The sequence below is a fragment of the Elephas maximus genome, chromosome 9, assembly GCF_024166365.1.
Source record: "Elephas maximus indicus isolate mEleMax1 chromosome 9, mEleMax1 primary haplotype, whole genome shotgun sequence".
Taxonomy (NCBI): Eukaryota; Metazoa; Chordata; class Mammalia; order Proboscidea; family Elephantidae; genus Elephas; species Elephas maximus.
In genome coordinates, this window is record NC_064827.1 from 65,675,396 (window position 1) to 65,703,049 (window position 27,654).

General features: G+C 41.8%; 1 protein-coding gene across 1 annotated transcript in view; it reads left to right on the top strand.

The window, feature by feature from the left end:
* PAPPA (pappalysin 1) overlaps window positions 1-27,654 on the top strand; it is a 279,871-nt gene that overhangs the window by 71,925 nt on the left and 180,292 nt on the right. Inside the window, exons 5-7 of the mRNA XM_049897266.1 lie at window positions 2,483-2,675; window positions 10,006-10,127; window positions 23,982-24,480. Coding sequence (XP_049753223.1) covers window positions 2,483-2,675; window positions 10,006-10,127; window positions 23,982-24,480 — 814 coding nt within the window. The remainder of the gene's footprint in view (window positions 1-2,482; window positions 2,676-10,005; window positions 10,128-23,981; window positions 24,481-27,654) is intronic.

Genomic DNA, 27,654 nt, shown 5'->3' on the forward strand with positions numbered 1-27,654 from the left:
GTATTCACAGACACAGATACTGAGGCACACACAAAGTTTTCCTAAGCTAGTGTTTACTGAGCTCCTAACCATGGACCAGGCATTGCCCTTAGTTCCTGAAATGCGCACTCTTCTTACCATTGTGATCTCCACTTTACAGATGAGGAAATGAGGCACTGAGGACATGACATGGCCTGCCCATTTTGACTCCAAACCTGTATGCACTAATCTAACCACCTAGCCATCTTTCCTTGGCCAACATGCCCCTCTCCTGCAACTGATCCATTCAGTGGTTTTTCCAAGGATTTCAGGATGAAGTGCAAGGTTTACTGTCACAAAGAGAAAAGCACCTGATGATCTGGCCCTTCTCAGACTGAGGGGTTTGGAGTCTCTTCTCCAGGCAACAAGGAGCCACAGAATGTTTGATTTTAAGGGGTTGCATAGTAGAATCTGGGCTTGAGGGAGATTTACGCATGTAGACACTCTTTTAGAGTGCTTAGAAAGGGACACTAGTCTATTTTGCTTCCTCCAGATATATTAAAGACATTCCCAAAAAAAAAAAAAAAAAAAACCATTGTCGTTGTGTTGATTATGACTCATAGTCATCGATATGGGATAAAGTAGAACTGCCCCATAGGGTTTCCAGGGAGCATCTGCTGGATTTAAACTACCGACCTTTTTGTTACCAGCCAAGCTCTTAGCCACTACACTACCAAGGATCCAAGATGTCCCCAGGATGCTGGAAAGGAGACTGTCAAAAATTACTGAGGGGATCAGAAGCAGCTTCTGTGTGTAACCTCCCTCACAATCCTGTCCCTTCCCCAAGCTGGATTCGCAAGGCCAGGTCCAAATGCCCAGCACCTGCCCAAACTTGTTTTCTGTTTGTTTGATAAGGGAAGTGAGCTTGTGCTGCAGGATTCCCAGTGGCAAGTTTATTTTCAGATCCAGACAGCCCTGTGCTCCTCCGTCTGGGACCCAGCTGCAGAAGCCCCGGCCAGGCAGACACCTCTGGGAAGTGGTGTTTTTGGAAACCAAGCCAAAACTGCCTTGCCCTGCCCCTAGGGCAGCTGAATAAAGCTGTTGGAGGGAGAGATGAGATAGGAGGCAAGCTCCTTCCCTGGGGCCTGAGTCTTGGGTCATGGCCTTCAGTCTGAATCCTGGAAAAGAGAGAGTAGGATTGAAGGTCATTAGATCTAAGGAAATCTTAGAGATTGTGTTCCAACCGCCTCTCAGACTCGGGCTCAGCTCACATTTATCAGGCACCTGCAGGATACTTTATCTATACAAGCTCGGAAAGAAGTTCTGTTGATCAGAAGCACAGTCCTGGAGTCAGAACTGCCTGGGTTCAAATCACAGATTTCCCCCTGGCTCTGTGCCCTTGAAACAATTGCTTGCCTTCTCTCAGCCTCAGTATCCTCATCTGTAAAATGGAGAAAATAATATTCCCAAAATAGTGTGAGAGTTAAATGTGTCCAAAACACAATGCATCTTATCTGGCTCCTAGTAAGCATTCAATAAATGTTACCTAATCTTTGGAATAATAGTACTGTGCCGGAGATATTATTGTCCTCATGTTCCCAGCATGGACTCTGAGATGTGATGGAGTCTGTAGTGTTCCTGTCTTCTTGACTCTCTGGCTAGTGCTCCTTGCACAGGAAAGCATGTCTCTGTTCCTGCAGATTCCCTTTCCTGTAATCCCTCAATAACTTTCCCCAGTCTTAGCCATGTGATCTGGTTTACCTCAAATACCTCCTTCTTTGGAAGCCCTTCTTGTACACTCTCCTTTCACCACATGCTATCTCCTTCCATTCAGCTGTGGTAGGCCTCACAGATTTTAGTGGCCTATAACAACCTTGACTCATATAATAACCTAGTCTTAACTCCATAACTAGACTAGTAGCTCCTCAAGGGCATGGACTCTTTAAGCTTCATTTTCCCATGCCCCTTGGCAGGGGGCACAGAATATGTAGTAGGTGCTAGGAAAGTTAATTTGAAGGACAGTATCGATGCATCAGTGAGCAGCTGAATTAATGAATTAGTGAATGAATAAATGTGAAGGAATGAGTGAGAGAACAAATGAGTGCATAAATGAATGATTGATGAGTGAGTGAATAAGCAAGTGAATGAATGAATGATAGATAATGAATGAGTGGTGAAGGAGGGAAGGAATAAGGGAAAGGGTGACTTACTGACCAGTGGATTTGGGGCCCATGGAAAGCAACTCGTCTTGCCCTCGTCCTTTGCCCTTAGCCTCTGCCTGAGTTTCAGCTTACTTCTTCAGTTCCATCCATCCTCCCTTCTTCCTGTTCCATCTCACCTGTCTCTAGAAGTGATGACTACACAAATTTGTTCACAGATCATTAACTCTTGAGCATGGGAAGAGGCCAGCCCTGACTTGGCAAGGGCTGGGGTGCTGGGTCTCTGGACACTGGAATACGTCATAATTCTCTCACATGCCTTCCCTTGCAGCCTAGTTCTTATCTCTTCCTCTGCCTGCTTGCAGATGACGACTGTACTGACTCCTTCACGCCCAATCAAGTCGCCAGAATGCACTGTTACCTGGACCTGGTGTACCAGAGCTGGCAGCCTTCCAGGAAGCCTGCACCTGTCGCCCTCGCCCCCCAGATCGTAGGCCACACAACGGACTCCGTGATGCTGGAGTGGTTCCCGCCCATCGACGGCCATTTCTTTGAAAGGTGAGTGTGGCCTGTGAAGTGCTGCAGGCCCCTCTCTCTCTCTCTTGCCAAGAAGAGGGAAATTTGGAAGAGAAGCAGCCTTGGAGAGGAATTTTACTGTTTTCTTTATTCTTGTACTTATTCAACAGATATCCCCACACCTAGCACAGTGATGCGTACACACATTTTAACTTTTGGATTAGAGAATAAAGGAATGGTTAATTAATAAGTAATAATGCATATTTTAAATGCATGAATGAATGATTAGTTTTCCTTTATCACTAAAAGTTTGGAAACCGGTATTGACAGAAACTTCCCCTGAGATGTAAGGTCTGTTTCATGTCCATGAGCTCAGGAGTTGAGATTGCCAGTGGTTCATGGACAAACACCTATGTAACCAAAAGGTCAGTGGTTTGAAATGACCAGCGGCTCCACAGGAGAAAGATGTGGCAGTCAGCTTCCGTAGATGTTCACAGCCTTGGAAACTCTATGCGGTCACTATGAGTCAGAATCGACTCAATGGCAGTGGGTTTTATGTATGTTTTTTATATATATTTATATATATACACACACACATACATATATATATATATACACCTACATGCACTTACATATTCAGAATCTTTACCTAAGCCCAGTGCTCTTTGTAGAACTGAAGGTAGGATATTTAGAAGATCAGAGAGTGATATACTGAGGCACAAGTTACCTCATTTCTACTCTCCTGCCTGTCACCTAGAAACTGTATGACCTTGGACATGTTACTGTCTCTTCATGAGTCTTCGTCTCCTCCCTTGAAAAGTGGGATTCATGATGCCTCAGTGGCCTGAAGTGAGAGACCAAAATTAAATGGTCTCTTGTGGTACCTTTCAGCATTGTCAGCTCTTGAAAAGCTCACGCTTTAAGAGAACAATATTTGCAAGGGCCACGAAAAGAGACTAAAACATATGCATCTATTTTGTAACTTAACTATAATTGAGGGCATATTAGTGTATTACAACTTCCTCCTGCCCATCTTGGGGATCTTTTTTCCAATAACGATGATATAACATTGATGATGATAAAAGTAACAATGATAGTAATTAGTATTTGTTGTTGCAGTTGCTGCCATTTATCAGGTGCTTACTCTGTGCTGGATTCTGTACTAAATGCTTTATATGCAGGGTCTCATTTAATCCTTCCAATAACCTATGAAGGGGGTAGCATCTTCCTCATTTGCCAGATAAGGAGGAAGCTGGAGCTGAAAGAGGCTGACCGGTCTGACCAAGAGCCCATAGGAAGTGGTGGGGGCTGGGCACCAACTGGCATGTGCTTTCATTAAGTCCTTCAAAGACCAGAGTTAGGATGGTGTTCCCCCTCCCCCGAAAAGAGCCACAAAAGGGTAACAAGAAGCTCTCAAGTGTACACACACACTTGTGTGCATGTGCGTGTGTGTGTGCATGTCTGTATAAAAATGTGTTAGCTCATTCATGGTGCTACGTTAAATTTGGGCTCTAATGTTTTCACACCACCATGAGTCCCTGAATTTAGAACCTTGGTTTGGCAGCTGGGTGGGTGTGATCACAGTAGGGAAGGAAATGCGCTTCTCAGGCCCTCTGCAGAAACCCCCCTTCTCCTTGCCCCAGGCCGCCCTCACTGGGAACTCAGAGCTGGGTTTGGGAAACCTCATGTGACACTTCAGAGCAGGCTTTCCAGCAGCCCTGAGATTTATTTATTTTTTCTGTGGCGATGAGAAGTATCAGACTTTTGGTCAAGCCTTGGCCTCAATTCCACTTAAAAATGGAAGTTTTGTAAATGAAACGTCCTGTGTATGTATTCAATTTGTATTTCATAAAGCAGTTATTGTCCATTAAATAAATACCATCTGATTGTTGGAAACCTATTGGAGGGTTAATTGTTGTGTAATGAGATATGTCTCTATTACATAGTGCCCTCAGCCTCAATCAATATGTTTTTAATAACCTATAGTCACTTGGTACTTGAGGCTCATACAATAGCTATTCTGTTCAGTCTAAGATTTCACAACGGAGTTATCACATGTTAAATTAAAGCTGACATTTTTGAAACATGTCTAATTAAGGTTAACAGCTATGTTGACCATAGACCATAGTCTACGGCTAAAGGAAGTCAGTCCACAAGTTCAATAAATTGTTGTAAAGAAATGGAAATCCCATGCACACAAAGTGTACACTCACGCAGATTAGCTTAGAGCAAAGTGTGGAAGCTTCGATGTCAGTTTCTCTGTGTTCAGTTCTCAGAGTCACCACTCCCAGGCTATGAGACCTGGGGCAGGACATCTCACCTCTTTGATCCTCTGAGCCTTCTTCCATTAAAAAGGTACAGACCTGTTAGCTCAAGACAAGAACCAGTCCCAGAGCCAACTCTTCAGACAGGGATTGGACAGTACTATTTTTTTTATAGGATAGAAAATGATACTGGTGGGGAGTGAGCTTCTTGGATCAAGTAGACATATGAGACTATGTGGGCAGCTCTGGTCTGGAGGGGAGATGAGAAGGCAGAGGGGGTCAGAAGCTGGCTGAATGGACACAAAAACAGAGTGGAGGCAAGGAGTGTGCTGTCTCATTAGGGGGAGAATAACTAGGAGTATATAGCAAGGTGTATATAAAATTTTTATATGAGAGACTGACTTGATTTGTAAACTTTCACTTAAAGCACAATAAAATTTTTTAAAAAAGGTGCTAACTGTGCCCGTTTCACCTGGCTTTTGTAGGAAGTTCAACAAGATGACGTCTGTGATATGCCTAGCACCACTGTCACACACTCTGTAGTCAAGAAATATTTACCCTCATCTTGTGCAAAGTTTTCCAGAGCTGTTTAGCTACTTGAAAGTTCCCTTTCCCTGCAAAACCTCTGGTGTTTTCCACTACATCCATCAATGCCAACCTCTCGCCCCTGGCCATCCTCATGTCCTGCTGCTGTTCCTCACATCTGCGGTCTAAGAGAATACAAGGGTTTTCCTTAAAAAAACATATTCAGATCCTCCCACAGCCTGTGTCCTCACACATGGACAACTGAATAAATAATTCAAGGCCACCCTGATTTTTCTAACTCCTTTTTTTTTTTTTTTATCTGCCTTGCAAGCATGTGTTGACTGGATGGTTTCAGTTATCTGAACAATTGGCTGTGGTGTATTGGAAGGAGCACTGGACTGGGAATCAAGTGACCTGGGTTTTAGGTCTTTGTGACCTCATCCATTTTCTCTGCTTTTCTGTCTCAGTTTTTCTACCTGTAAGCCAAAGATGGTTCTAGCCTTTCTCAGCTAATGTTCCTCTTTCAACTCTCAAGACAGAGAAAACGATTTGAGTGACTGTTTTCTCAGTTCTCCCAAGGATGCATAGGAGAGAAGTTAACTTACTAACTAAAATAACTAGTATCATTCTAGATGCATAGGAGAGGAATTAATTCATTATGTACAGTAGATGCCTTGTCCTTGTGTGTCATCAAGTGAATTCTGACTCATACAGCAGTGCTATCCAAAGGAATTTTCTGCAATAATAGAAATATTCTGTATCTACATAGTCTAATATGGTCTAATATGGTAGCCACTGATCACCTGTGGCTATGGAGCACTTGAAATGTGGCTAGTGTGAATGAAGAACTGAATTTTTAGATTTATTTAAACTTAAATAGCCACATGTGGCTGGTGGCTACCTTGTTGGGCAGTGCAACCTCAGAGCTTTAAACCTTGATTCTCTCGTAGAACCCCAATTGAGAAAGGTGATCTTTCCCAGTGTGTACATCCTGTGCTCCTTTGATTTCATTATTCATGTGTGTGTGTGTGTGTGTGTGTGTGTACAGGTACTCATAAAAATCAAATAAACACCAAAGGTATAAAATACATACTGTACTCCCTGGATGTGTAGCTACACTACCTGATTTTGATAAGGCACAGACTTTTACTTTCCAAGCTATGACCTTAGGGTAATTACTTTGCACTTGTGAACCTCAGTTTCCTAATCTGTACAATGGTGTCATTTTCTACCCTAACCAGCATCACATCACTGTTCTTTAGTTGCTACATTTGCTTTTACTTTTGCTTCTTCCTCCCTAATCATTCTTCATTCAGCATCCAGACTAATCTTTTTTAAGATGTGAATTAGATCATGCCCCTCCATACCTTACAACTCTCTAGTAGCCTTCCCTTGTTTTCAGGTATAATTTAAATGTGGTCTACAGGACTTTTCATGACCCAGCCCTTACCTATCTGTCCAGCTACCTCTGTTACCTTCATTTGTAGCTCCTGCTACTCAGGCTTGTTTCAGGACCTTTATGGATCAAGCTGTTTTTTTCTGTTTAGGCTCCTGGAAGCACTGCCTAAAATGCTTTTACATCTATTCTTGTGTCATTCTTTAGGCCCTCGTGCAAATGGCATCCCCTCACAAAGACCTTCCATGACCACTCCAGTCTTAATTAGCCCAGCCCACCCCATTATTCTCATCCTTTTACTTTCCTTCTAGAATTTGTCACAATCTGTAAGCTTATATATGTTTACCTATTTGCTTATTGACCATTGCCTCCACTGGACTGCAAACTCTATTTGGGCAGGACCCATGTCTGATTTTCTTACCCCTGTGTGGTCAGTGGGGGTTCCTGGGTGGTGCAAATGGCTAATGTGCTCACACAACTGCTAACTGAAAGGTTGGAGGTTCGAGTTCACCCAGAGGTACCCAGAAAGAAAGGCCTAGAAATCTACTTCTGAAAAATTAGCCACTGAAAACCCTATGGAGTACAGTTCTACTCCGACACACATAAGGTCATGAGGAGTCAGAATCAACTCAATAGCAGCTGGTTTATTTTTTCTTTTTTGTATGGTCATTGTCCAGCACTTGAGCAGTACCAACACCTAGAGACTCCTCAGTAACTATCTGTTGTGTGAATAGATGAAACAAATGAATACTTAAATCAACGAATGACTACGAAGAAACTTACTTTGAGAAACTCTTTGCAAACAAGGCATGTTAGTGTCAGCTGGATGATGTTGTATTCACTCATCAAAGTATTATTGGGAACCTAGGATGGGCTAAAAATTCAGTAAGTACAGGTGACTTTAATTATCACAAAAAATAGAATATCTAAAGGAAATAGAAAAAAAAAGTTCCAGTTACCATTGAAGTCAGCGTGGTTCCTAATCACTGGATATTTATAATCTCATGGTGATCATAAAGCCATTCATGTGACTCAGAGTTGCTATGCATGGACTGTGATCAATGTAATGGAACTCTGCCCTCTACTAGTGGTGCTGAGGAAATCCCTCTCTCCACCCTTCATTCCCTGACTACAAGTCTATTTGTATAAGTATTAGAACAAGAGGAGCTCATACTTATTTACAATATGTAGAAAATTCAAAAATTTGGAAAGAATAAAAATAGGAGGAAAATTATCCTATGTTCCACTACCCAGAGTTAGCTGCCAAAAATCTTTTGTTGCATAAAGTTACTTGAATAACATTGAGATACTACTATAGATTCAGTTTTGCCTGAGTTTTTCACTTAACATTATAGCATATACATTTTCCAGGCAATTGCATAATCTTTATAAATATTACTGTAATAGCTGCTTACCATTCCATTGAGCAGATTAACCATAGGCTATTTAATCATTCTACTAATGCTGAATATTATTTTATGCTTGCAAATACTCTAAGTACAGTCTCACACAGTGATAAGGCTGAGGAAACAAAATCTGCAATTTGAAGGTCTGGACTAGGTTAGTCATGAGTATTTGCAGTGTGTCTGAGTGACTGGTGTACACTCATTCATTTTTCCATTCAACAACCTATGTTGATCACCACTATGTAACAAGCTATGTGTTGGTCACTGAGGGAAAAGACAATGATAAGACATGGACCTTGCCCCAAAGGACTTCACAGTCTATTGAGAGAGACTCACCTCTCTACTGAAAAGTCCTCACTGCTGAAATGATGTGCAAGGGAAACCTTGAAGGATGGGGAACACCATCCAGGTGGAAAAAGGGAGGAAAGGTCATTATAGGTAAAAGAGCATTCAGAGAGTGGCAGGGTCATAGCAGAGCCTGGCAGTTGGGAATATCTTGGAGTGATGAGAAGTAAGGCTAGAGTGATAAGGTAGGCAGCTGGCAAAGGGTGTTGAATATTATGTCACAGGATATAAAGTGTTAGAGTCACCGAAGGAGGAAAGCAGTGGCATGATCTGTTCAGATTTGGCTTTGAGATGAATTCCGTGGTTAGCTACGTGGAGGAGGAATGGCGGGAACCAGTAGTTGTGATTTTCATGACAGACTCTTCCTCTGCATGTGATCTCAGGGGCACAGAGAACTTCCCTGTGAAGGGAAAGCCCCAGAGTTTGAGACCTGGCTCCTCTATTACACCCTTTCAGGTAGCCAAAGGATGGAAATTCTTCTAGGAATGAAGAAAGTGGTAAAGGCAAGGCCATTGCATTTTGAGAAATAATGGGTTGGGCTGAGACATTTCTTGACATCTTCCCCTGATTCAGCTGCCAATTCCTCTGCAGAGGTGGCTCACATTTGCAGTTTTGAGTCCACAGTAGTACAAGGAAGAGAGCTCATACATCTCCTCTCCCTGCAATTGCCTCCTAAGCAGACGCCAAGTCTGGAGAACAAGTAGGATCCCAGAAGCTGTTGTGGCCAAAGGGAGATTGAATCCAGATACAAAAGACAGTAGGGGAAGCCACCATAATATTCCATTTCTGAGGCTGGTCCCATTGAGGGATTGGCTCACCTCTTGGAAAGCTGCTAAAATTAATTAGATGGCATGGTCAGGAAACTGCTTATGACTGTTCAATCTAGGAGTGACTCATCCATCCCTGAATGTTGGGGCTGGAAGCTTCTTTAGGCAACATCTAGTCCAGCCCACTCATTTTTCAGCCTAAGGAACCATATTTTCTTCATATTTAATGTCGAGGGCACAGGATGGCAGCTGGTACATGGTAGGTACCTGATAAATATAACTAAAGGAGTAAATTTTGAGGACAAAATGGGGCAAGAGGTTTTCTCACAACCACACAGCTAATTCCCAGTAGAGGTTTTCATGCATTATAAAGATAAGATTATGCAGGTAGTAAGTCTTTGGCCTATTGATTCTGCTCTATTTAAACTTAGAGAAGTGTATCTACCATAAGAATAGAAACCATTTAGGCTTCTATAACAAGGTCCTTGCTGGGCAGCGGATAGGAATTTCACTTACGGTCATATTCCGGAAGCTTTGGCGTGTGTGTAGAGGAAAGGAGGTAACAGAATCGTTGTGTCGTCTGCCCTGTTGCCTTTGGCCTCGTGGAGTCAGTGGCTCATTCATCTGTTCCTAAGTCGGTGCATTTTCGCTCTTTCCTTGGCCTCCTAGAGAATTGGGATCAGCATGTGAGCTTTGTCTGGAAGGGAGAATCCTGGTGCAGTATGCCTTCAATGCCTCCTCTCCGATGCCCTGTGGCCCGTCAGGACACTGGAGCCCTCGGGAAGCAGAAGGTAAGTCAGCCTGGAATCTCACTTATAGATCAAGGTTATGAATAACAACTCTTTAATGTATGTGGGGTTTTATGACTTTTAATGGTCTTTCTCATATACCATCTCCTTTAATCTTAAGATCACCCCACAAGGTCAGTATTCATGAATTCATTCAACAGATTTTTTTGAGCATCCGCACTGTCTTAGGCGTGTCATTCCCACTTTACATATGAAGAAGCAAAAGCATTGATATATTTAAATAAGTGCCCAAGGCACCGATAGACACGATGTGTACACATTTGTATATGTCTCTAGTCTCGACAGCCTATGGGAGCAGATGAGGTCACAGTAGCTTCTATACACATACGTATGGGCTTCAAGACGTTAGTGATCTTCAGGACTTCTTCAGTTATTTCTAGAGATACTCAGGGCATTCCCACACATGTCATGACTCTTCCTCTCAGTTTCTCCCATATGCCCTCCTTTTTGAGATCCATTTACCTACAAGACACTTGAGGGAAGCATCTCACTATTGCCACTGTTGCAGGCTCCACCCATGACCACATCCTTTCCTGCTGGGACAGAGAGGGGCTGTCTCCCAGGCCTCACAAGGGGCCAACGATCTCTTGCTTTCTTGTAGTAACATCCACTGCCAGATCCCCTGTTTTCTGTAGACATTAAGAGAATGCCTTTTGTCCAATGCTTTGTTGCACTTTGTCACTTGGCCCTCGTGCACTGTCGTTTGGAACTTAAGGAAGCTCATGGAAAATTGCCCACTCCAATTCCTTCTGCAATCTTTCTTTCTTTATGAAGCCAGGCTGATGAAGAGACACCATAACATACTTTTCTTTCAGTCTTCCATCTCACCCTCCCCTGCTCTCAAAAAATCACAAATAAAACTCACTTCCCATCTCCCCCTCCCCCATCCCTTCTGCTGCTGTGCAGACCTGCTCATGCCAACAGTCACTGGGTGGGGACACTATTACAGCAGATCGTTATGGAGAGTGGAATCTGACTCCTCATTGAGGTTTCGTGAGAACTCCTCCTTTATCCTCTATATATTTAGAAAGAAGGCTGGAAAGAAAAAGCCAGAGATAGAATAAAGCAAGGGAGAGGGATCAGAGAGGAAAGTAAGGGAGAAAAATGACAGCACTGTGCTGTGTTATCTTCTAAAGTAACTTAAAATAAAAATGAAAGTTGAACTCAAGAACACTGAACAAATCCATCTGGAATGTAAAGCAAGAAGGATGTCTGGGAGAAGCCCTCAGTTCAGCCTCACAGGACCACAGTCTGTCAGACTTGGAAGGGATGCCGGGGTCATTCAGCCCCAGTTCCCACCCAGGGCAGGAAACCCCTCTATGTCTCCCTCACTGAGGCTTCCCTAGCACCAGCTCAGACATTTTCTTGGCCTCCTTGTTCCAGCTCCATTTGTTAGAAAGTTCTTGGTGAAATCTGCAGTTGTAATTTTTCCACCCAGCCATTCCCCCTTTGGTTTCTCACAGAAGGCGTGTGTCTCCTCCACCTGACAACATTTTGCACACTTTCATAGAGTGAACCCAACTTATCTGTGACCACTGTAGTGCCTGGCACAGTAAATTACACATAACATAAAATTTACCATTGAAGCTGTCTTAAAGTGTATAACTTGGTGGCCTTAAGTACATTCACAGTGTTGTACGACCATCACCGCTATCTAATTCCCGAACTTTTTAATCACCCCAAATGAAACCGCATGCTCATTAAACACTCTCTTCCCATTCCTCCCTACTTCTAGTCCCTGCCAGCCACTAATCTACTTTCTGTCTCCATGGATTTGCCTATTCTGGATATTTCATATAAATGGAATTATACAATATGTGACCTTTTGTGATTGGCTCCTTTCATTTAGCATGCTTTCAAGCTTCATCCACGTTGTAACAAGTATTAGCATGTATTGTATTCCTTTTCATGACTGAACAATAATCCACTGGAAGGATCTACCACATTTGTTTATCCATTCATCGTTGACAGGCATTTGGATTGTTCCTACCTCTTGGCTGTTGTGAATAGTGCTGCTATGAACATTTGTCTGTTTATGTATTCTTGTGTTTTAAAGGTTTCTCAGTTTCAATTTACAGTACAGTAACAATAGATATAATGCACATGAGCAAAAGCTCCTCAATAATGTTTTAAGAGTTTAAACGGGTTTAGAGCATGGAGAGTGAGGGGGGCGAGATGGATAAAGGCCAGATCAGGATGGGTTTGGATCTACACCGAGGGCGGCAAGAAGGTGCTAATGTGTCTTAGTAAGGGCATGGCATATGATAATAGTTGCCTTGTTATAAAGATTGTTGAAGCTGTTTTGTGGAGAAACAATCGGGGGAGGAGAGTGCTAGAAGGAAGAGCCAGTTAGGCGGCTGTTGCAGAAATCCAGGTGATGGTGGTGGCCTGGATGAGGTCAGCAGCAGTGAGAATGGAGAGAGGTGGTGGAGGTTAGAGATATTTGGGAGGCAGAATCAGCAAGACTCTCCTCTGAAACTTCTCTAGTTAAAACCATCTTGATTTGTTCTACCACTTGTTTGAATGAAATAGCTTCCAGACATCTCTCCACACCCCTATACAACCCAACTCTCAATTGGTTAAGTGTGTTCCTGGTTTGTCCCTGACCCCTTAAAGTGTGATATACAGAACTGAGTTCAACTGGAAGTACTGAGCCCCCTCGCTCCCTGAGCTGACTCAGGCCTCCAAGGAAACCCAGCAGCCCTGGATTTTCCTTTAGGATATGTAAATTTAGTACATCCAGGCCAGGAAAAGACACTGTTCTTTTTTTAGTGCATCCCATTACAGGCGCTGTGATCCTTTTGGCTCAGACCCTTTTAATATCCTTGAAGAAATAAACTGTTCCTTGAGCCAAACTCTGCAAATTATTTCTCAACTCATTTTCATCCTATTTATCTTTGCATGTTTAAGTTTTTGACTTCTGAAACTAACATAAAACTCTCAAATCTATGAGCGATGCCAGACATATCAGTGGTGTTGGGTAAAGCACACTGGAGGGATGAAGAGGACTGCATCCTGATCCCAGATCTACCATCAAATTACTCTTTGCCCTTGCTCAACTTCGCCTGTGGCGTCAAACTTGCTCTGAAGTTGGTACCTTATCCACAGAACAAGCAGCTGAACTATGATGTCCTTCCCAACTCTAATATCCTATGGAGCCATAACTTCTTTTTAACTCCATATTAACAAGATAGAAAATTATTCATTGAACAGATGTTTATTGAGCATCCACTGTGTTCCATTAACAGCATCTCAGAGGAGGTAAATACAGCCACAGAAAGTTTTGCCTTTGGCCTCAAAAAGCAGTACAGCTCAAGAGAAACCCTGTTTTCCTATCTCTTGTTCAAAATTGTATTCCATAGATGACTGTTTTCTGATGTGTCCAATAACATGTTACACTTGTAGCTCAGGAATTAGATAGCTGAGTCTGACTGACTCAAACCCCACTTAAGATCACTTTTGCAAGCATATAATACATTCCAAGTGTTGAGTTTTCCATGAAACGTTAACGCATGGTACTAGATATTTTCATTTTTTTTCCTTATTTATGTGTGATTGTTTTCCCAATTTTTCTGCCTAGAATATTTCAGGTATGCTGAAGTATTCATCTGGAAAAAAACTTGGCACTACACCTTTATAACTATATTTGTGTCAACAGTTACAGTGTATATCCACATAGATATATAATAGGTATCTGTATAGGGTTGCAATGAGTCAGAATTGACCCGATGGCAATGGGTCTGGTTTGGTTTTTGTATACATGTTTATAAATTTAGATCAGCACAAGTATGCATACATATATTTCTAAACATGAACAAGGGCTTATTTCTAGTGGACAGCGTATATAAACTTGTAACTTTATATTCAGCCACCACAACCCACACATCTGTCAGTTCCCACACATCTGTCAGTTTGTTGTACTGTGGGGGCTTGTGTATTGCTATAATGCTGGAAGCTATGCCACTAGTATTTCAAATCCCAGCAGGGTCATCCATGGTGGTCAGGTTTCACCTGAGCTTCCAGACTAAGACAGACTAGGAAGAAGGACCTGGCAGTCTACTTCTGAAAAAATTAGCCAGTGAAAACCTTATGAATAACAGCGGAACAATATCTGGTACAGTGCTGGAAGATGAGCCTCTCAAGTTGAAAGGCACTCAAAATATGACTGGGGAAGACCTGTCTCTTCAAAATAGAGTCGACCTTAATGGCATGGATGGAGTAAAGCTTTCAGGACCTTCATTTGCGATGTGGTACGACTCAAAATGAGAAGAAACAGCTGCAAATGCTTATCAATAATTGGAATGTGGAATGTATGAAGTACGAATCTAAGAAAATTGCAAGTTGTCAAAAATGAAATGGAGCACATAAACATCCATATCCTAGGCATTAGTGAGCTGAAATAGACTAGTATTGGCCATTTTGAACTGGACAATCATATGGTCTAGTATGTTGGGAATGACAAATTAAAGAGGAATGGCAATTTCATTCATCATCAAAAAGAGTACTTCAAGATCTATCCTGAAGTGCGGTGCTGTCTGATAAGATAATACCCATACCCCTAAAAGGAAGACCAGTTAATATGACTATTATTCAAATTTACATACCAACCACTAAGGTCAAAGATGAGGAAATAAAAGATTTTTACCAATGTCTGCAGTCTGAAATTGATCAAATACGCAATCAAGATGCATTGATAAATACTGGTGATTGGAATGTGAAAGTTGGAAATCAAGAAGGAGGAACAGTAGTTGGAAAACATGACCTTGGTGATAGAAATGATACCAGAGATCACATGATAGAATTTTGCAAGACCAATGACTTCATTGCAAATACCTTTTTCAACAACATAAATAGTGAGTATATACGTGGACCTCACCAGATGGAATACGCACGAATCAAATTGACTACCTCTGTGGAAAGAGACAGTGGAGAAGCTCAATATCATCAGTCAGAACAAGACCATGGGCCGACTGTAGAACAGACCAACTGGTCATCTGCAAGTTCAAGTTGAAGCTGAAGAAAATTAGAACAAGTCCACAAGAGCAAAAGTATGACCTTGAGTATATTCCAGCTGAATTTAGAGATTATCTCAAGAATAGATTTGAGTCATTAAACACTAATGACCGAATACCAGATGAGTTGTGGAATGACATCAAGGTCATCATCCATGAAGAAAGCAGTAGGTCATTAAAAAGACAGGAAAGAAAGAAAAGACCAAAATGGATGTCAGAAGAGTCTCTGAAAATTGTTGTTGAATGTAGAGTGGCTAAAGCAAAAGGAGGAAATGATGAAGTAAAAGGGTCGAACAGAAGATTTCAAAGGGTGGTTTGACAAGACAAAGTAAACTATTATAACGAAATGTGCAAAGACCTAGAGTTAGAAAACCAAAAGGAAAGGACATGCTCAGCATTTCTGAAGCTAAAAGAACTGAAGAGAAAATTCAAGCCTAAAGTTGCAATATTGAAGGATTCTATGGGAAAAATATTAAATTATGCAGGAAGCATCAAAAGAAGGTGGAAGAAATACACAGAGTCACTCATTGTGCCAAAAAGAATTGGTTGACATTTAACCGTTTCCAGAGGTAGAATATCATCAACTAATATACTGAAGGAAGAAGTCCAAGCTGCACTGAAGGCATTGGTGAAAAACAAGTCTCCAAGAATTGATGGAATACCAACTGAGATGTATCAACAAATGAATGGCACTGGAAATGCTCACTCATCTATGCCAAGGCATTTGGAACACAGCTACCTGGTCAACTGACTGGAAGAGATCCATATTTATACCTATTCCCAAGAAACGTGATCCAACTGAATGTGGAAATTATTGAACAATATCATTAATATCACACACAAGTAAAATTTTCCTGAAGATCTTTCAAAAATGGTTGCACTAATACATCGATAAGGAACTGCCAGAAATTCAAGCTGGATTCAGAAGAGGACGTGAAACGAGGGATGTTATTGCTAATGTCAGATGGATCCTGGCTGAAAGCAGAAAATACCAGAAAGATGTTTACCTGTGTTTTATTGACTTTGCAAAGGCATTTGACTGTGTGGATCATAACAAATTATGGATAACATTACAAAGAATGGGGATTGCAGGACACTTAATAGTGCTCATGTAGAACTTATACATAAACCAGGAGGCAGTCATTCAAACAGAACAAAGGATACTGTGTGGTTTAAAGTCAGGAAAGGTGTGCGTCAGTGTTGCATCCTTTCGTCATACTTATTCAATCCGTATGCTGAGCAAATGATTTGAGAAGCTGGACTATAAGAAGAAGAATGTGGTGTCAGAATTGGGGCACTGGGATTGGAGAAGGACTCATTAACAAGTGTGATATGCAGATGAAACAACTTTGCTTGCTGAAAATGAAGAGGACTTAAAGCACTTACTGATGACGATCAAAGACCATAGCCTTCAGTATGGATTATACCTTAACATAAAGACAACAAAAATCCTCAGAACTGAATGAATAAGCAACATCATGATAAACAGAGAAAAGATTGAAGTTGCCAAGGATTTCATTTTACTTGAATCCACAGTCAGTGCCTATGGAGGCAGCAGTCAAGAAATCAAGTGATGAATTGCATTGAGCAAATCTGCTCCAAAAGACCTCTTTTAAACAGTTAAAAAAGCAAAGATGGACTAAGATGCACCTGATCCAAGCCATGGTGTTTTCAATCACCTCATATGCATGCAAAAGCTGGACAATGCATAGAGAAGACTGAAGAAGAATTGGTGCCTTTGAATTATGATTTTGGTGAAGAATATTGAATATACCATGGACTGCCCAAAGAACGAACAAATCTGTCTTGGAGGAAGTACAGCCAGAATGCTCCTTAGAAGCAAGGATGGCAAGACTTTGTGTCACATACTTTGGTCATGTTGTCAGGAGGGACCAGGGACCAGTCCTTGGAGAAGGACGTCATGCTTGGTAAAGTAGAGGGTCAGCAAAAAAGAGGAAGACCCTCAATGAGATGGGTTGACACAGCAGCTGCAACAAGGAGCTCAAACATAACAACAATTGTGAAGATGGCGCAGGACCCAGCAGTATTTCATTCTATTGTACACAGTGTTGGTATGAGTAAGAGTGGACTTGACAGTACCTGACAACAACCAACACCATGTATATAAAAAGGTGTTTTTTTTTTTAATAATGGAGTAACTGGACCTTTGCTCTTCTCTTTTCTCCTTTCCTCTCTTTTCCTTTTTCCTTTCTACCTCCCTCCCATCCCCCCTGCCTCCTTTCCTTCTACCCTTTGTCCTCCTTCCCCCCCCTTCTTCCCTCTCTCCTTTCCTCCCTCCTTCCCTTTTATCCTCCCTCCTTGGCTTTCCTCCTTTCTTACTCTCTTCCTTTCTTTGCCTCTGCCCTTATTGCTGCACACCACCACACATGCATCAATCTCTTACCCATGTCCATTTTTCCTCCTTAGAAACTCTGACCTGTCCTCATGTCCTCTGATGCTTCCTTTTTCTAGGCCATGGCACCAGCCACAGACCAGATCTTCAGTAATTATTTTTTAAAAGGATGGATGGATGGATGGATGGATGGATGGATGGATGGATGGATGGATGGATGGATGGATGGATGGATGGATGGATGGATGGATGGGTGGGTGGGTGGATGGATGGATTGGATTGATGGATTGGATTGATGGATGGATGGATGATATATGTATCTTTCAGTAGTTTTTTTTAAAAGACAAATCTTATGTCACTTGCTTGCCTAAAATCCCTTAGTAGCTCCCTATTGCACTCAGTAAAAATTCAGTTTCCTTAATGTGACATGCAAGACCCTTTATATCCTGGGCTCTGCTTAGCTTGCCAGCCTCATTACTTACTGCTTTCTCAGTGTACTCAAAAAGTCATCTTAACTCACATTCTCTCTCACCTCCACGCCTTTGCGCAAATGATTGTCTTTGCTTGGAATGCCTCCTACTCCCAATATTTTCCTCAATTTCACCTTATTTTTTAGAACTGAGCTAATATATTTTTGAGCATCAATAATAGATTTTATACCATTGGATATTCATAGCAATCCTGCAACCTAAGTATAATTACAGTTGGTGACAGAACTCAGAAGTAGTGTAGCTGATATTTTGACCTACCTTCCATTTCTTCAAAGCCTAGCACATTGACGAGGCCAACAGTATCATCTAATATTCTACATCCACTAGGGAATTACTGGGCCACCTGAGTCTCAGTTTTCTCTTCTGTAAAATGAGTCTCATAAGACCTGTGTCATGAACTTATTGGCAGGATGAAAAGAGCTGGGCACGTTAAGTGCTTGACACATAGATGATGGTCAATGCCATGAAGCCTGGTATTATTAAAGAGATTGCTGCCTTGGTGGTGAGTTGGACTGGATGACCCTAGGGGCCCTTTTATGTCTAAGAGTTTGTCTCTGATAACCAGGAAAACACCAGCTTTGCTAAGATTTCTACTCCTGTTTACTGACCTGACAATAATGGCCTGACTTAACCTTCCTGTCCTTTGGAAAGCATTTAGTCTATCTGTTGATTAATAAGAAACCAGGGAGGAAGAATGATCCAAAAAGATTTGTCATCTTTACTCTCCAGTGGCTTCCTACTATTGAAAACTGATTTCTCCAGAAAAGGGAGAAAGACAGCTCCATTCCTTGCCAATTCTAGGAGAAAGCCTATGGAGAGGGTGAAATGTTCACCTGGCACCCACTATCAGGCAGCAAGCCTCAGCATGACGTCAAGTACAGAACCTATCAGTCCAATCTCACCATCCCAGATGCCATTCATGGCCATAAAATTATCCAACCAACTTTGGATTCCATCCAAAATAATGTGTGATCACAAGAATGAAGGGAAAATAAGCTGACATGAAGGTTCTAAGGAATTTTGTATACCAGGCAATCCTTAAAGGAGAACCCAGCAAGGTTCAAGGGATTATCACTCATCCTCCATATATAGAGTCTGCACTTGTGCCAAGTCCTGAAGCCAATGGCCTTCATAGACGAAGGCCCAAGAATCCTCAGTGGATGCAGGCATTGACTCTCAAATACTTAGATGCCACGTCACCTAACTGCTTTATTTTATAGATAAGAAGAAAAAACGTGTGACCACAGATGCAGAGTTAGTTAGGAGAATAACGTGGCATGGCTATTTATCCCAGATTCTGGAAAATAACTGACATTACTATTACTATCAACACCATGACATAACCTGATTTGTGGGACCTTTCTAATATTTTGTATTACTTCCCATCCATTTTGGTTAGCAGCCAAACACTTAACCACTGAGCCACCAGGGCCCCATCCATTTACTTAGTTAGCACTACCGATTTGCACTACGGAATCTGGAGCTAAATGCTGCTAGGCTAAATGCAGTCCAGATTCTACAGGCAGGAGGATCATGTGAGAAAAGCTCTGGAACAGAAGAATTCAGGACCTTTGTTCTAGTCCCAGCTCTGGCATATAAGTAAGACACACTCCCTACTCTGGCTTCCTCATCTGTCAAATGGAGATAGTTGCGTCTGTTTCACCTACCAGCAGAGGTTTATATAGGATAGAATGAGATAAGAGATGTCGATATGCTTGGGAGAGGTGGAGCGATAATGAGGCCACGGCAGAGCAAGTGGTTGAAGGCAACTCTCAACAGGCTTGGGCCCTGATGTCTGCTCCCTCAACTCTCTCTGCTTTTTCTGTCATAACACACGCCATGATCTATTGTACATTCTCCCTTAATTGTCTGGCTTTCTCACTAGATAGTAAGCTTTAGGAGATCAGGGAACATATCTTGAAGGTTCATGGCTGTGTCCCCAGCAATAAGCATAGTATCTGGATGGTGATAAAAGTAGAGCTACTTGTAGTAGAATTAATTAGTAAGTTGGGGTTACCATAATTAGATGTGATTTTAGTGAAAGTAGTAATAGAACATGAAAAGTAATATTTACATAAAACCAAAAGAAAAACCAAACCCACTGCCGTCAAGTCGATTCCGACTCATAGCGACCCTATAGGACAGAGTAGAACTGCCCCATAGAGTTTCCAAGGAGTGCCTGGTGGATTCGAACTGCCAGCCTCTTGGTTAGCAGCCGTAGCACTTAACCACTGCACCACCAGAGTTTCCAGTATTTGTATAGCAATAGCCAAAATAGGAGTAATTGTGATAAACAAAGAAGTCATAGAAACTGAATTTGTGGTAGTGGAAGCATCAGATATGGTAGAACCATAGAGGAGTAAAAGAGAAATAATATCAGAAGTAAGGGAGGAGGCAAGTGCAGGAACTGCTGTTGTTCTAATTATTTTGCCTACGAAGAAGTGCACAATGTTCTCCAAAGTAAGCTTAGAAGTTTTCTTTGCAGAATAGAAAAAGGTCCAGGATCTCATTGGAGGGTTCATCAGGATTCTGTCTGGTGAGGTTAGACAAGTTCATTCATTCACACACTTGGCCTTGCTGAGCTCTACACAGCCAGGTTTAAAGATATGGAGAAGACATGAGACTGCCTCAAAAAGCTTATCATCAAACGAGAAAAGTCTATGCATTGAATAACATAACATGGTATGATACCGACCGTTGGTAACCTCAGCCAGTTACTTCCTCTCTCTTGGCTTTAATTCCACCTCTTATTGTCCCTGTGACCTTCCTCAGGTTACTTCAACTTGTCTCATTTCCCTCTCTATAAAATGGGAATGGTAGTATACCCTCCTCACAGGCATTTTGCAAGAATCAAAGGAGTCAACACATGGAAAACCCTTGGCATAATAAATGGCACATGGTGGGAATTCTTTCTCCATGGATCTTGTTTTTAATTCTTCAGTTTGAAATGAGTCTCTTTCTTTTCTACTGCTGTAGGACTCTCTATGTACCCCCTTTTAGATACCATGGCTTGATAGAATTGGCACAGGTTTTAGACTCAGATAAACCTGGGTACAAATGACCAATTCTTCCAGTTTAGTGAGTAGCGTTGAGCAAGTGACTACATGCTCTGACTCTTAGTTCCTTGATCTTAAGATGGAGATCATGATACCTATCTGTCTAGTGGGAATGTTTGTGATGAAATGGCATGGAGTAAATAAAGCACCTGCCATGGTGCTTCGCCCTTAGTGGAAGCTCATAAATGATCATTGCATTTTTTATGATAGTATCTATTATGTATGGCTCACCATCCTTCATATATGACATTGACCTTAATGTTGGACACCATGTGACATTTATTTGTGTATTTTCAGCCCTTATCTTAACAGCTCAAATTTAGTAGGTGTTAAAATATATGTATATATATATAATAATAATAGTAACAATAGAAGGAAACTCTCCAAGTCTATCGTTGTAATGTTAAGCTTTGAATCAGTCCATTTGTTACATAAATTCCGTTTTATGTGAAATAAATTATAGAATAACTGCACAAAGTAAAAAGAGTGCATGGAAATAAAAACTGGAAAGAAATAAGAGAAAAGATGGAATTATTTCTTTAAATTTGTAGGATAATGTGATTTTTTCTCAACTCATTATACTGTTCTTGCTTTCCAAATTTTCTACACTGAGCACAAATTACTTTGATAAAGAAAAAATTAAGGCATTAATAATAATAATATTAAAATCCTGGGACAAAATAATATGGGACCTAGAAATAAGTGATATTCTAGATGTTATGGCAGTTTAGTGTCATAGCTTATGGCCGCACTGCCCAATAGAACTTTCTGTAATGATGGAAATTTTCTGTCTTTGCACTATGCAATACAGTTGGTACATGTGGCCGTTGAGCACTTGGAATGTAGCAAGTGTGATTGAAGAACTGAATTTTTAATTGTGTTCTATTTTAATTCATTTTAATTTTAACAGTCTTATGTGACTAGTTCTACTATATTGGACAGCACAGGTTTAAAGCAGTGTAGTGGATCAAAAACCAAGCAATCATGATAGAGATGTACATGTGACATAGCCAAATGAAGCAGAAACTCAAATTCAGATTCAGGTTCTGGTACTATCACTTCTTAGCTGGTGACATTGGGAAAATTACTTAATCAGCCTTATTCATTCAACAGTAAAGTTCAACAAATACTTAATGTGGACTTTCTATGGGCCAGGCATTGTGTTAAGTGGAGTATATATGCACTGAGTGAAACAGCTATTAAAAAAAAAAAAAAAAACAGAAGCAAAAATGACAACTACATTAAAGGATTTTGGTGACAATCAGATGAGCTAAACAATAGCTAGGGAATATACTCATATGCTATAAAGTGCTGCCCTCAATAAAAGTTTGTTTGAGTAGATGATGTACATGTGCCAACAACCCACAAAGTCAAGAGTCAGGAACTCAGTGGTTGGAGAGTAAACGATAAGAAAAGTGTCAGCTTAGGTGAAGAGGCTTATTTGTGCTTCACACCAAACTAAGAATCACTTCTAGCCAATGGTTGCTGTGAATAAACGAGTAAACCAAGCCAGGGAGGAGTGGAGGGAATTTTGCCATTATCCACATTGCTTCTTGTTCTGCCTTAGGACATCTAAGATACCTTTGTGCATTTTCTTTGTTCCCCCTTTCTTTTTCTCTTCTCTTCGTCATCTCCACTTTGTGGCTTCCTTCTTCTCCCTTGCCTGGGCAGAAGTGAGAAAGAAGGAAGCATTTATAGCCTGCACTGGAATTGCTTTCCCACCTCCAGTGGCTTTCTAGCTTTCATATTGTGGTGCTTCCTCTTCAGACAAAGATTGCTGTTACCCTTTTGCTTTAGAAATGTTCAGCACGCCAGCCCCCTCTGGCCACTGATGTTAAAGAAAAAAGAAAGTGGCTAGTAGAACAAATTGAGGTTCTTCATCCTACACTCACCAGCTGATCTGTCCCTCTCACCGGACTCCTTTAAATAAATTAAAGCCAATTGTTACATTGAGGCCTGATTACTTTTCTCAACAGTGCAAGAGAGAGCTCTCTGAGGGTCTAAGACTAGTGATCTCAGCAGAGAAAAATTCAGAAGTCATTGCAGGCTGAGATCAGTGGGGATGAGACATCCTCTCCCTGGGAAAAGACTAGAAGAATCCCTCCTTTTCTTTCCCCCCTCTCTAACCAGCGCTCCCCCCCCACCCCCAGTCAAACTGGACAGAGCACAGAGAAGCTCCGGTATGGAATGACCTCATGTGGGGAAGGGGAGGAGAAGAGATAAGATGGCTCCAAGGCTGCCTTCCAGCTCTGTCTTTCACGGTTCTAGACAGTTTTCTCCCAGAATCTTCAGTCCAAGGGCTAGATTATATCTATGTTCACCTCCTCTTTGAGTGAGGTTTTCTGGCTCCTCTGACGTTTCAGGTTGGTTGTACCAAAGGCAGTATCACGTGGATTCTAATTTATTTTATTGGCCTCTGCAGCCAATATGGCAAATAAAGAAAAGGACAAGTTTTGCAATGAGACAGAACTGGGCTCTGATTCTGACCTTTACACTTCAATCTGTGTCACCTTGTGTAATTCACTCCATGTTGGTGAGCCTTAGTTTCATCGACTGTGAAATGAGTCCTTGCAATAATTAAACAAGTTGATGGGACTTAGTGTATCCGGTAGCAAATGCGTGTCCCCTCCTTCTTTCCACCCTAGTCAGCAAAGGCTCCAAGTAGGAGATGAAGAAGGAAAGTTTGGACATGGACTCAATAGTAAGATTCTGATTTGATTGTATTTTTGACCAAATGTCTGATGATTTATACAAGATCTGTATTGCAGAGATGGGGACAAGCTAGATGCTGCACAGACAGCACATTCGTTCCCCGTCTGCCTGAGCTCTAGTTAGGCCAATCTCTCCTAAAGCCTGTAGGAAGCTCTGAGGACCAGACTGAAGGCCTATCCTCAGGAGCTCATTCCATTATCTGTTCTCCACAGGTCACCCAGATGTTGAACAACCCTGTAAGTCCAGTGTCCACACCTGGAGCCCAAACTCTGCTGTCAACCCACACACGGTCCCTCCAGCCTGCCCTGAGCCACAAGGCTGCTACCTCGAACTGGAATTCCGCTACCCATTGGTCCCTGAATCTCTGACCATCTGGGTGACTTTTGTCTCCACTGACTGGGACTCTAGTGGGGCTGTCAATGACATCAAACTGTTGACTGTCAGTGGGAAGAATGTCTCCCTGGGCCCTCAGAATGTCTTCTGTGATGTTCCACTGACCATCAAACTCCTGGATGTGGGCGAGGAGGTGTATGGTATCCAGATCTACACACTGGATGAGCACCTGGAGATTGATGCCGCCATGCTGACCTCCATTGCAGACAGCCCACTTTGCCTTGAGTGTAAGCCCCTGCAGTATAAAGTGGTCCGGGACCCTCCTCTCAAAATGGACGTGGCCTCCACCTTACACCTCAATAGAAGATTCAAGGACATGTAAGTGTACTCTCTAGATAAGGAGATGATTAAGTGGGTGGGCCATGGAGGGATGTGAGGAGGGTCAGAGGGATCTGGACTAGGAGGAGAAGGGTCATCACAGCCAGACTTACTTCTGATGATTTGTCACCCAGCATTAGATGTAGAATTGCCATAACAAGGCAGAGTACCTATGGTGGGAACAGCAATGGACGAGAAGCCAAGAGGCCTGTATTTTCTTGACAGCTCTGACTCTAACCTCATTGACCTCTCTGAAACTTAGTTTCCCCAACAATAAGATGAAACAGGCTGGATGAGATTAGCAATGAGAAAGTTATTTATTAGTAATGAAAGTGGAAGAAGAACTAAAGTTTGCTAATGATTTACTTTTCATGTCAAATTGAAGAAGATTTCATGCATTCTGATTGTTTTTTCAGTGGATGAGACGGGGGTGAAGTTATAGTGGGTTGGCTGGAAATTGGGCACACTCCTGGGTATTCACATCAGAATTTTGCTGAAAGCTTAACATCACCAGTCAAGATGTTTGTTTTGTTTTATTTTCTGAGGTAGGAGAGAGGTTCAGAACCATCTGATCTTCAAGGGCCATTGTAGCTCTAGGTCTCAATGGTTCCTTCTTTCTTGCTTATGGATAATCACAGGATACTATCACAGCTTTTATGTGAGATAGTGCTTATCTCCTCATGTTAGTTTTTCAAGCCATCTCTCTCTCACCCCTTCCCTCAAATATCCTCAGGGTTTGTGTTTTATGCGATGAGAGAAGCCACCTTAGAATGAAGTCATGAGTGCTTTACTGTGTACCAGGCCATGGGCTAAGCTCTTTACATCTTTTACTCATTTCATCCTCTCAACAACTGCAGCCCTATTATCATTGTCACTTTACAGAGAAAGAAACTACAGCTTAGAGATATGAAGTCACTTGTCTAAGATCACACAGTTAGGAAGTGGTGAAATCAGGATTTGAATCCTTTCCTGACTGCAAAGGCAATGCATTGAACCAGGGTTCAGTTAAAAATGGGATGCCAACTTCTGCTTTCAATCTAACAAATGGGGGAGACGTAGCCACCTGATTTGGGTACTAAGAGTCTATGTAGTCAATCAGTAAACATTTTTTGAACACACGCTATGCACAAGGGACATTGACTGGAAACACTTTGAGTGTTGGAAAGAAGAATAGCTCAGGAGTCAAATGTCTGGTTTCTGGTTCCAGCCATTCCATCTACTAATGTTGACAAGTAATCAATCCCTCTGAGGCTCAGTTTCTTCTTCCATATGATGAAAATGCTAAAGTCAACGGTCTCTGTGAGCCTTTCATGGTTCTTCGTTTAGTTTGAAAACAATGTAAGACACAATCTCTGCTCTGTCTACCTGAAAATATTTACTAAGCCAATCATTAATAGAAACCAAGTTCTAGAGGAAATTTTTAATGTTTTTTAAGAGATAGAACCACTTCCAAACACTTTGCCAGCACTTCCTTTTGCATGCCAGCAATTAATGTGCACATCACAAGCAAACCCTTGCCCACTCACTGATTCAGAGATGAAGAACATTGGTTTAAGAACTCAGAGAGAGCACTTGGTTTGTTTCTGAGCATGTACTTAACATTTGAAGGATTTCCTTACCTTGAAAATATTAGTCGTTATGGAATAGTATAGTACCATAACTCTGTCTTTCTCATCTCTTCACTTGTGTAGAGAGATAAAGTTCTGTAAGTATGTATCTGCTTAAAATTTCTTCATAGAATAGAGAGAAGAAATAATAGACATCTCGAAACCTCAGTTTAAACACTGGTTTCATTTTTTTGCCTAGAGTTATCAGCCTGTGGGAGCTGACAGGGGTTGATAAGTGTGGATAGGTAGAATTAAACTGAAGAAGTAACAGCTCCGTGACCCTAGGCAAGTCACTTATCCTCTCTGGTCCTCAGTGCCTCAACTCTACAAGGAGGAAGTTGCACTAAATTAGTGTTCTCACATTTGGCTGCACACTGCACACACGTAGGGCATTTTAAAACTGCCTGCAACTCACCTGTCTCCTCAGCATCCTCCCTTTTCCCATTTATTTAACTGGTAAGGATATGGCCTGACCCTCAGGACTTAAAATATCCCCAGGTGATTGTATCATGCAAGTTAATAACCAGTGCACTAACTGGGTTCTTAAAGTGTGGTCCCTGACCTGCAACATCAGCATCACCTGGAAACATGACAGAAATGCAAGTTCTCAGGTCCCAACTCACTTACTGATTGAGAAACTTTTGGTGCAGGGCCTCTCCAGGTGATTCTGAAACTGGTTAAATTTTAATACCCACTGCTCTGTGTGACCTGAAAAAAGCAAGTATCTCCACAGTCTCTTTCACTCATACAATTACACATTCAGTTTACAAATATGTATTGAGATCACTCTCTATGCCTGAGCGTACCAGGAGCTGAGGATTACCGGGATGATTCAGGCAAGGTCCATTTCCTAAAACACTCATGCTTTAGTGCTGGGAACCTTAGCCGCTTGATAAATATGGCAAGGCTCTGTGCCCATTTTCTTTTGAACCACGCTATTCAGATTCACACTCTTATACACCGTTAATCTTTCATTCATTCACCAGATTTTTCTTTAGTGCCTAGTCTGTAACAAACAAGGAGCCCTGGTTGCTCAGTGGTTAAAACACTCAGCTGGTAACTGAAAGTCCAGTGATTCCAACCCGCCAGCTACTCTGTGGAAGAAAGATGTGGGAGTCTGCGCTTGTAGATTTACAGCCTTGGAAGCCCTATGGGGAAGTTCTCTGTCCTGTAGGCCCACTATGAGTTGAAATTGACTCGGCAGCAATGGGTTTGGTTTTGGTATATGCCAAACAGGTCCCTGAGTAGTACAAACGGTTTGCACTCTGCTACTAATTAAAAGGTTGGTGGTTCAAACCCACCCAACAGTGCCACGGAAGAAAGGCCTGGCAATCTGCTTCTCTGAAGATTACAGCCAAGGAAAGCCTATGGAGCAGTTCTACTCTGTAACACATGGGGTTACCATGAGTCAGAATTGACTTGATGGCAACAGGTTATGTGCCAATCACAAGAGATAGACTGAGGCATGGATCAACCCTCCTCTTTGTGTCTCTTGAGTCCCAAGGAGTTTATTGGAGACTTGGGCTGGACTGGACTTCCTAATGTGCATGTTCTCTGAGACAGAAAA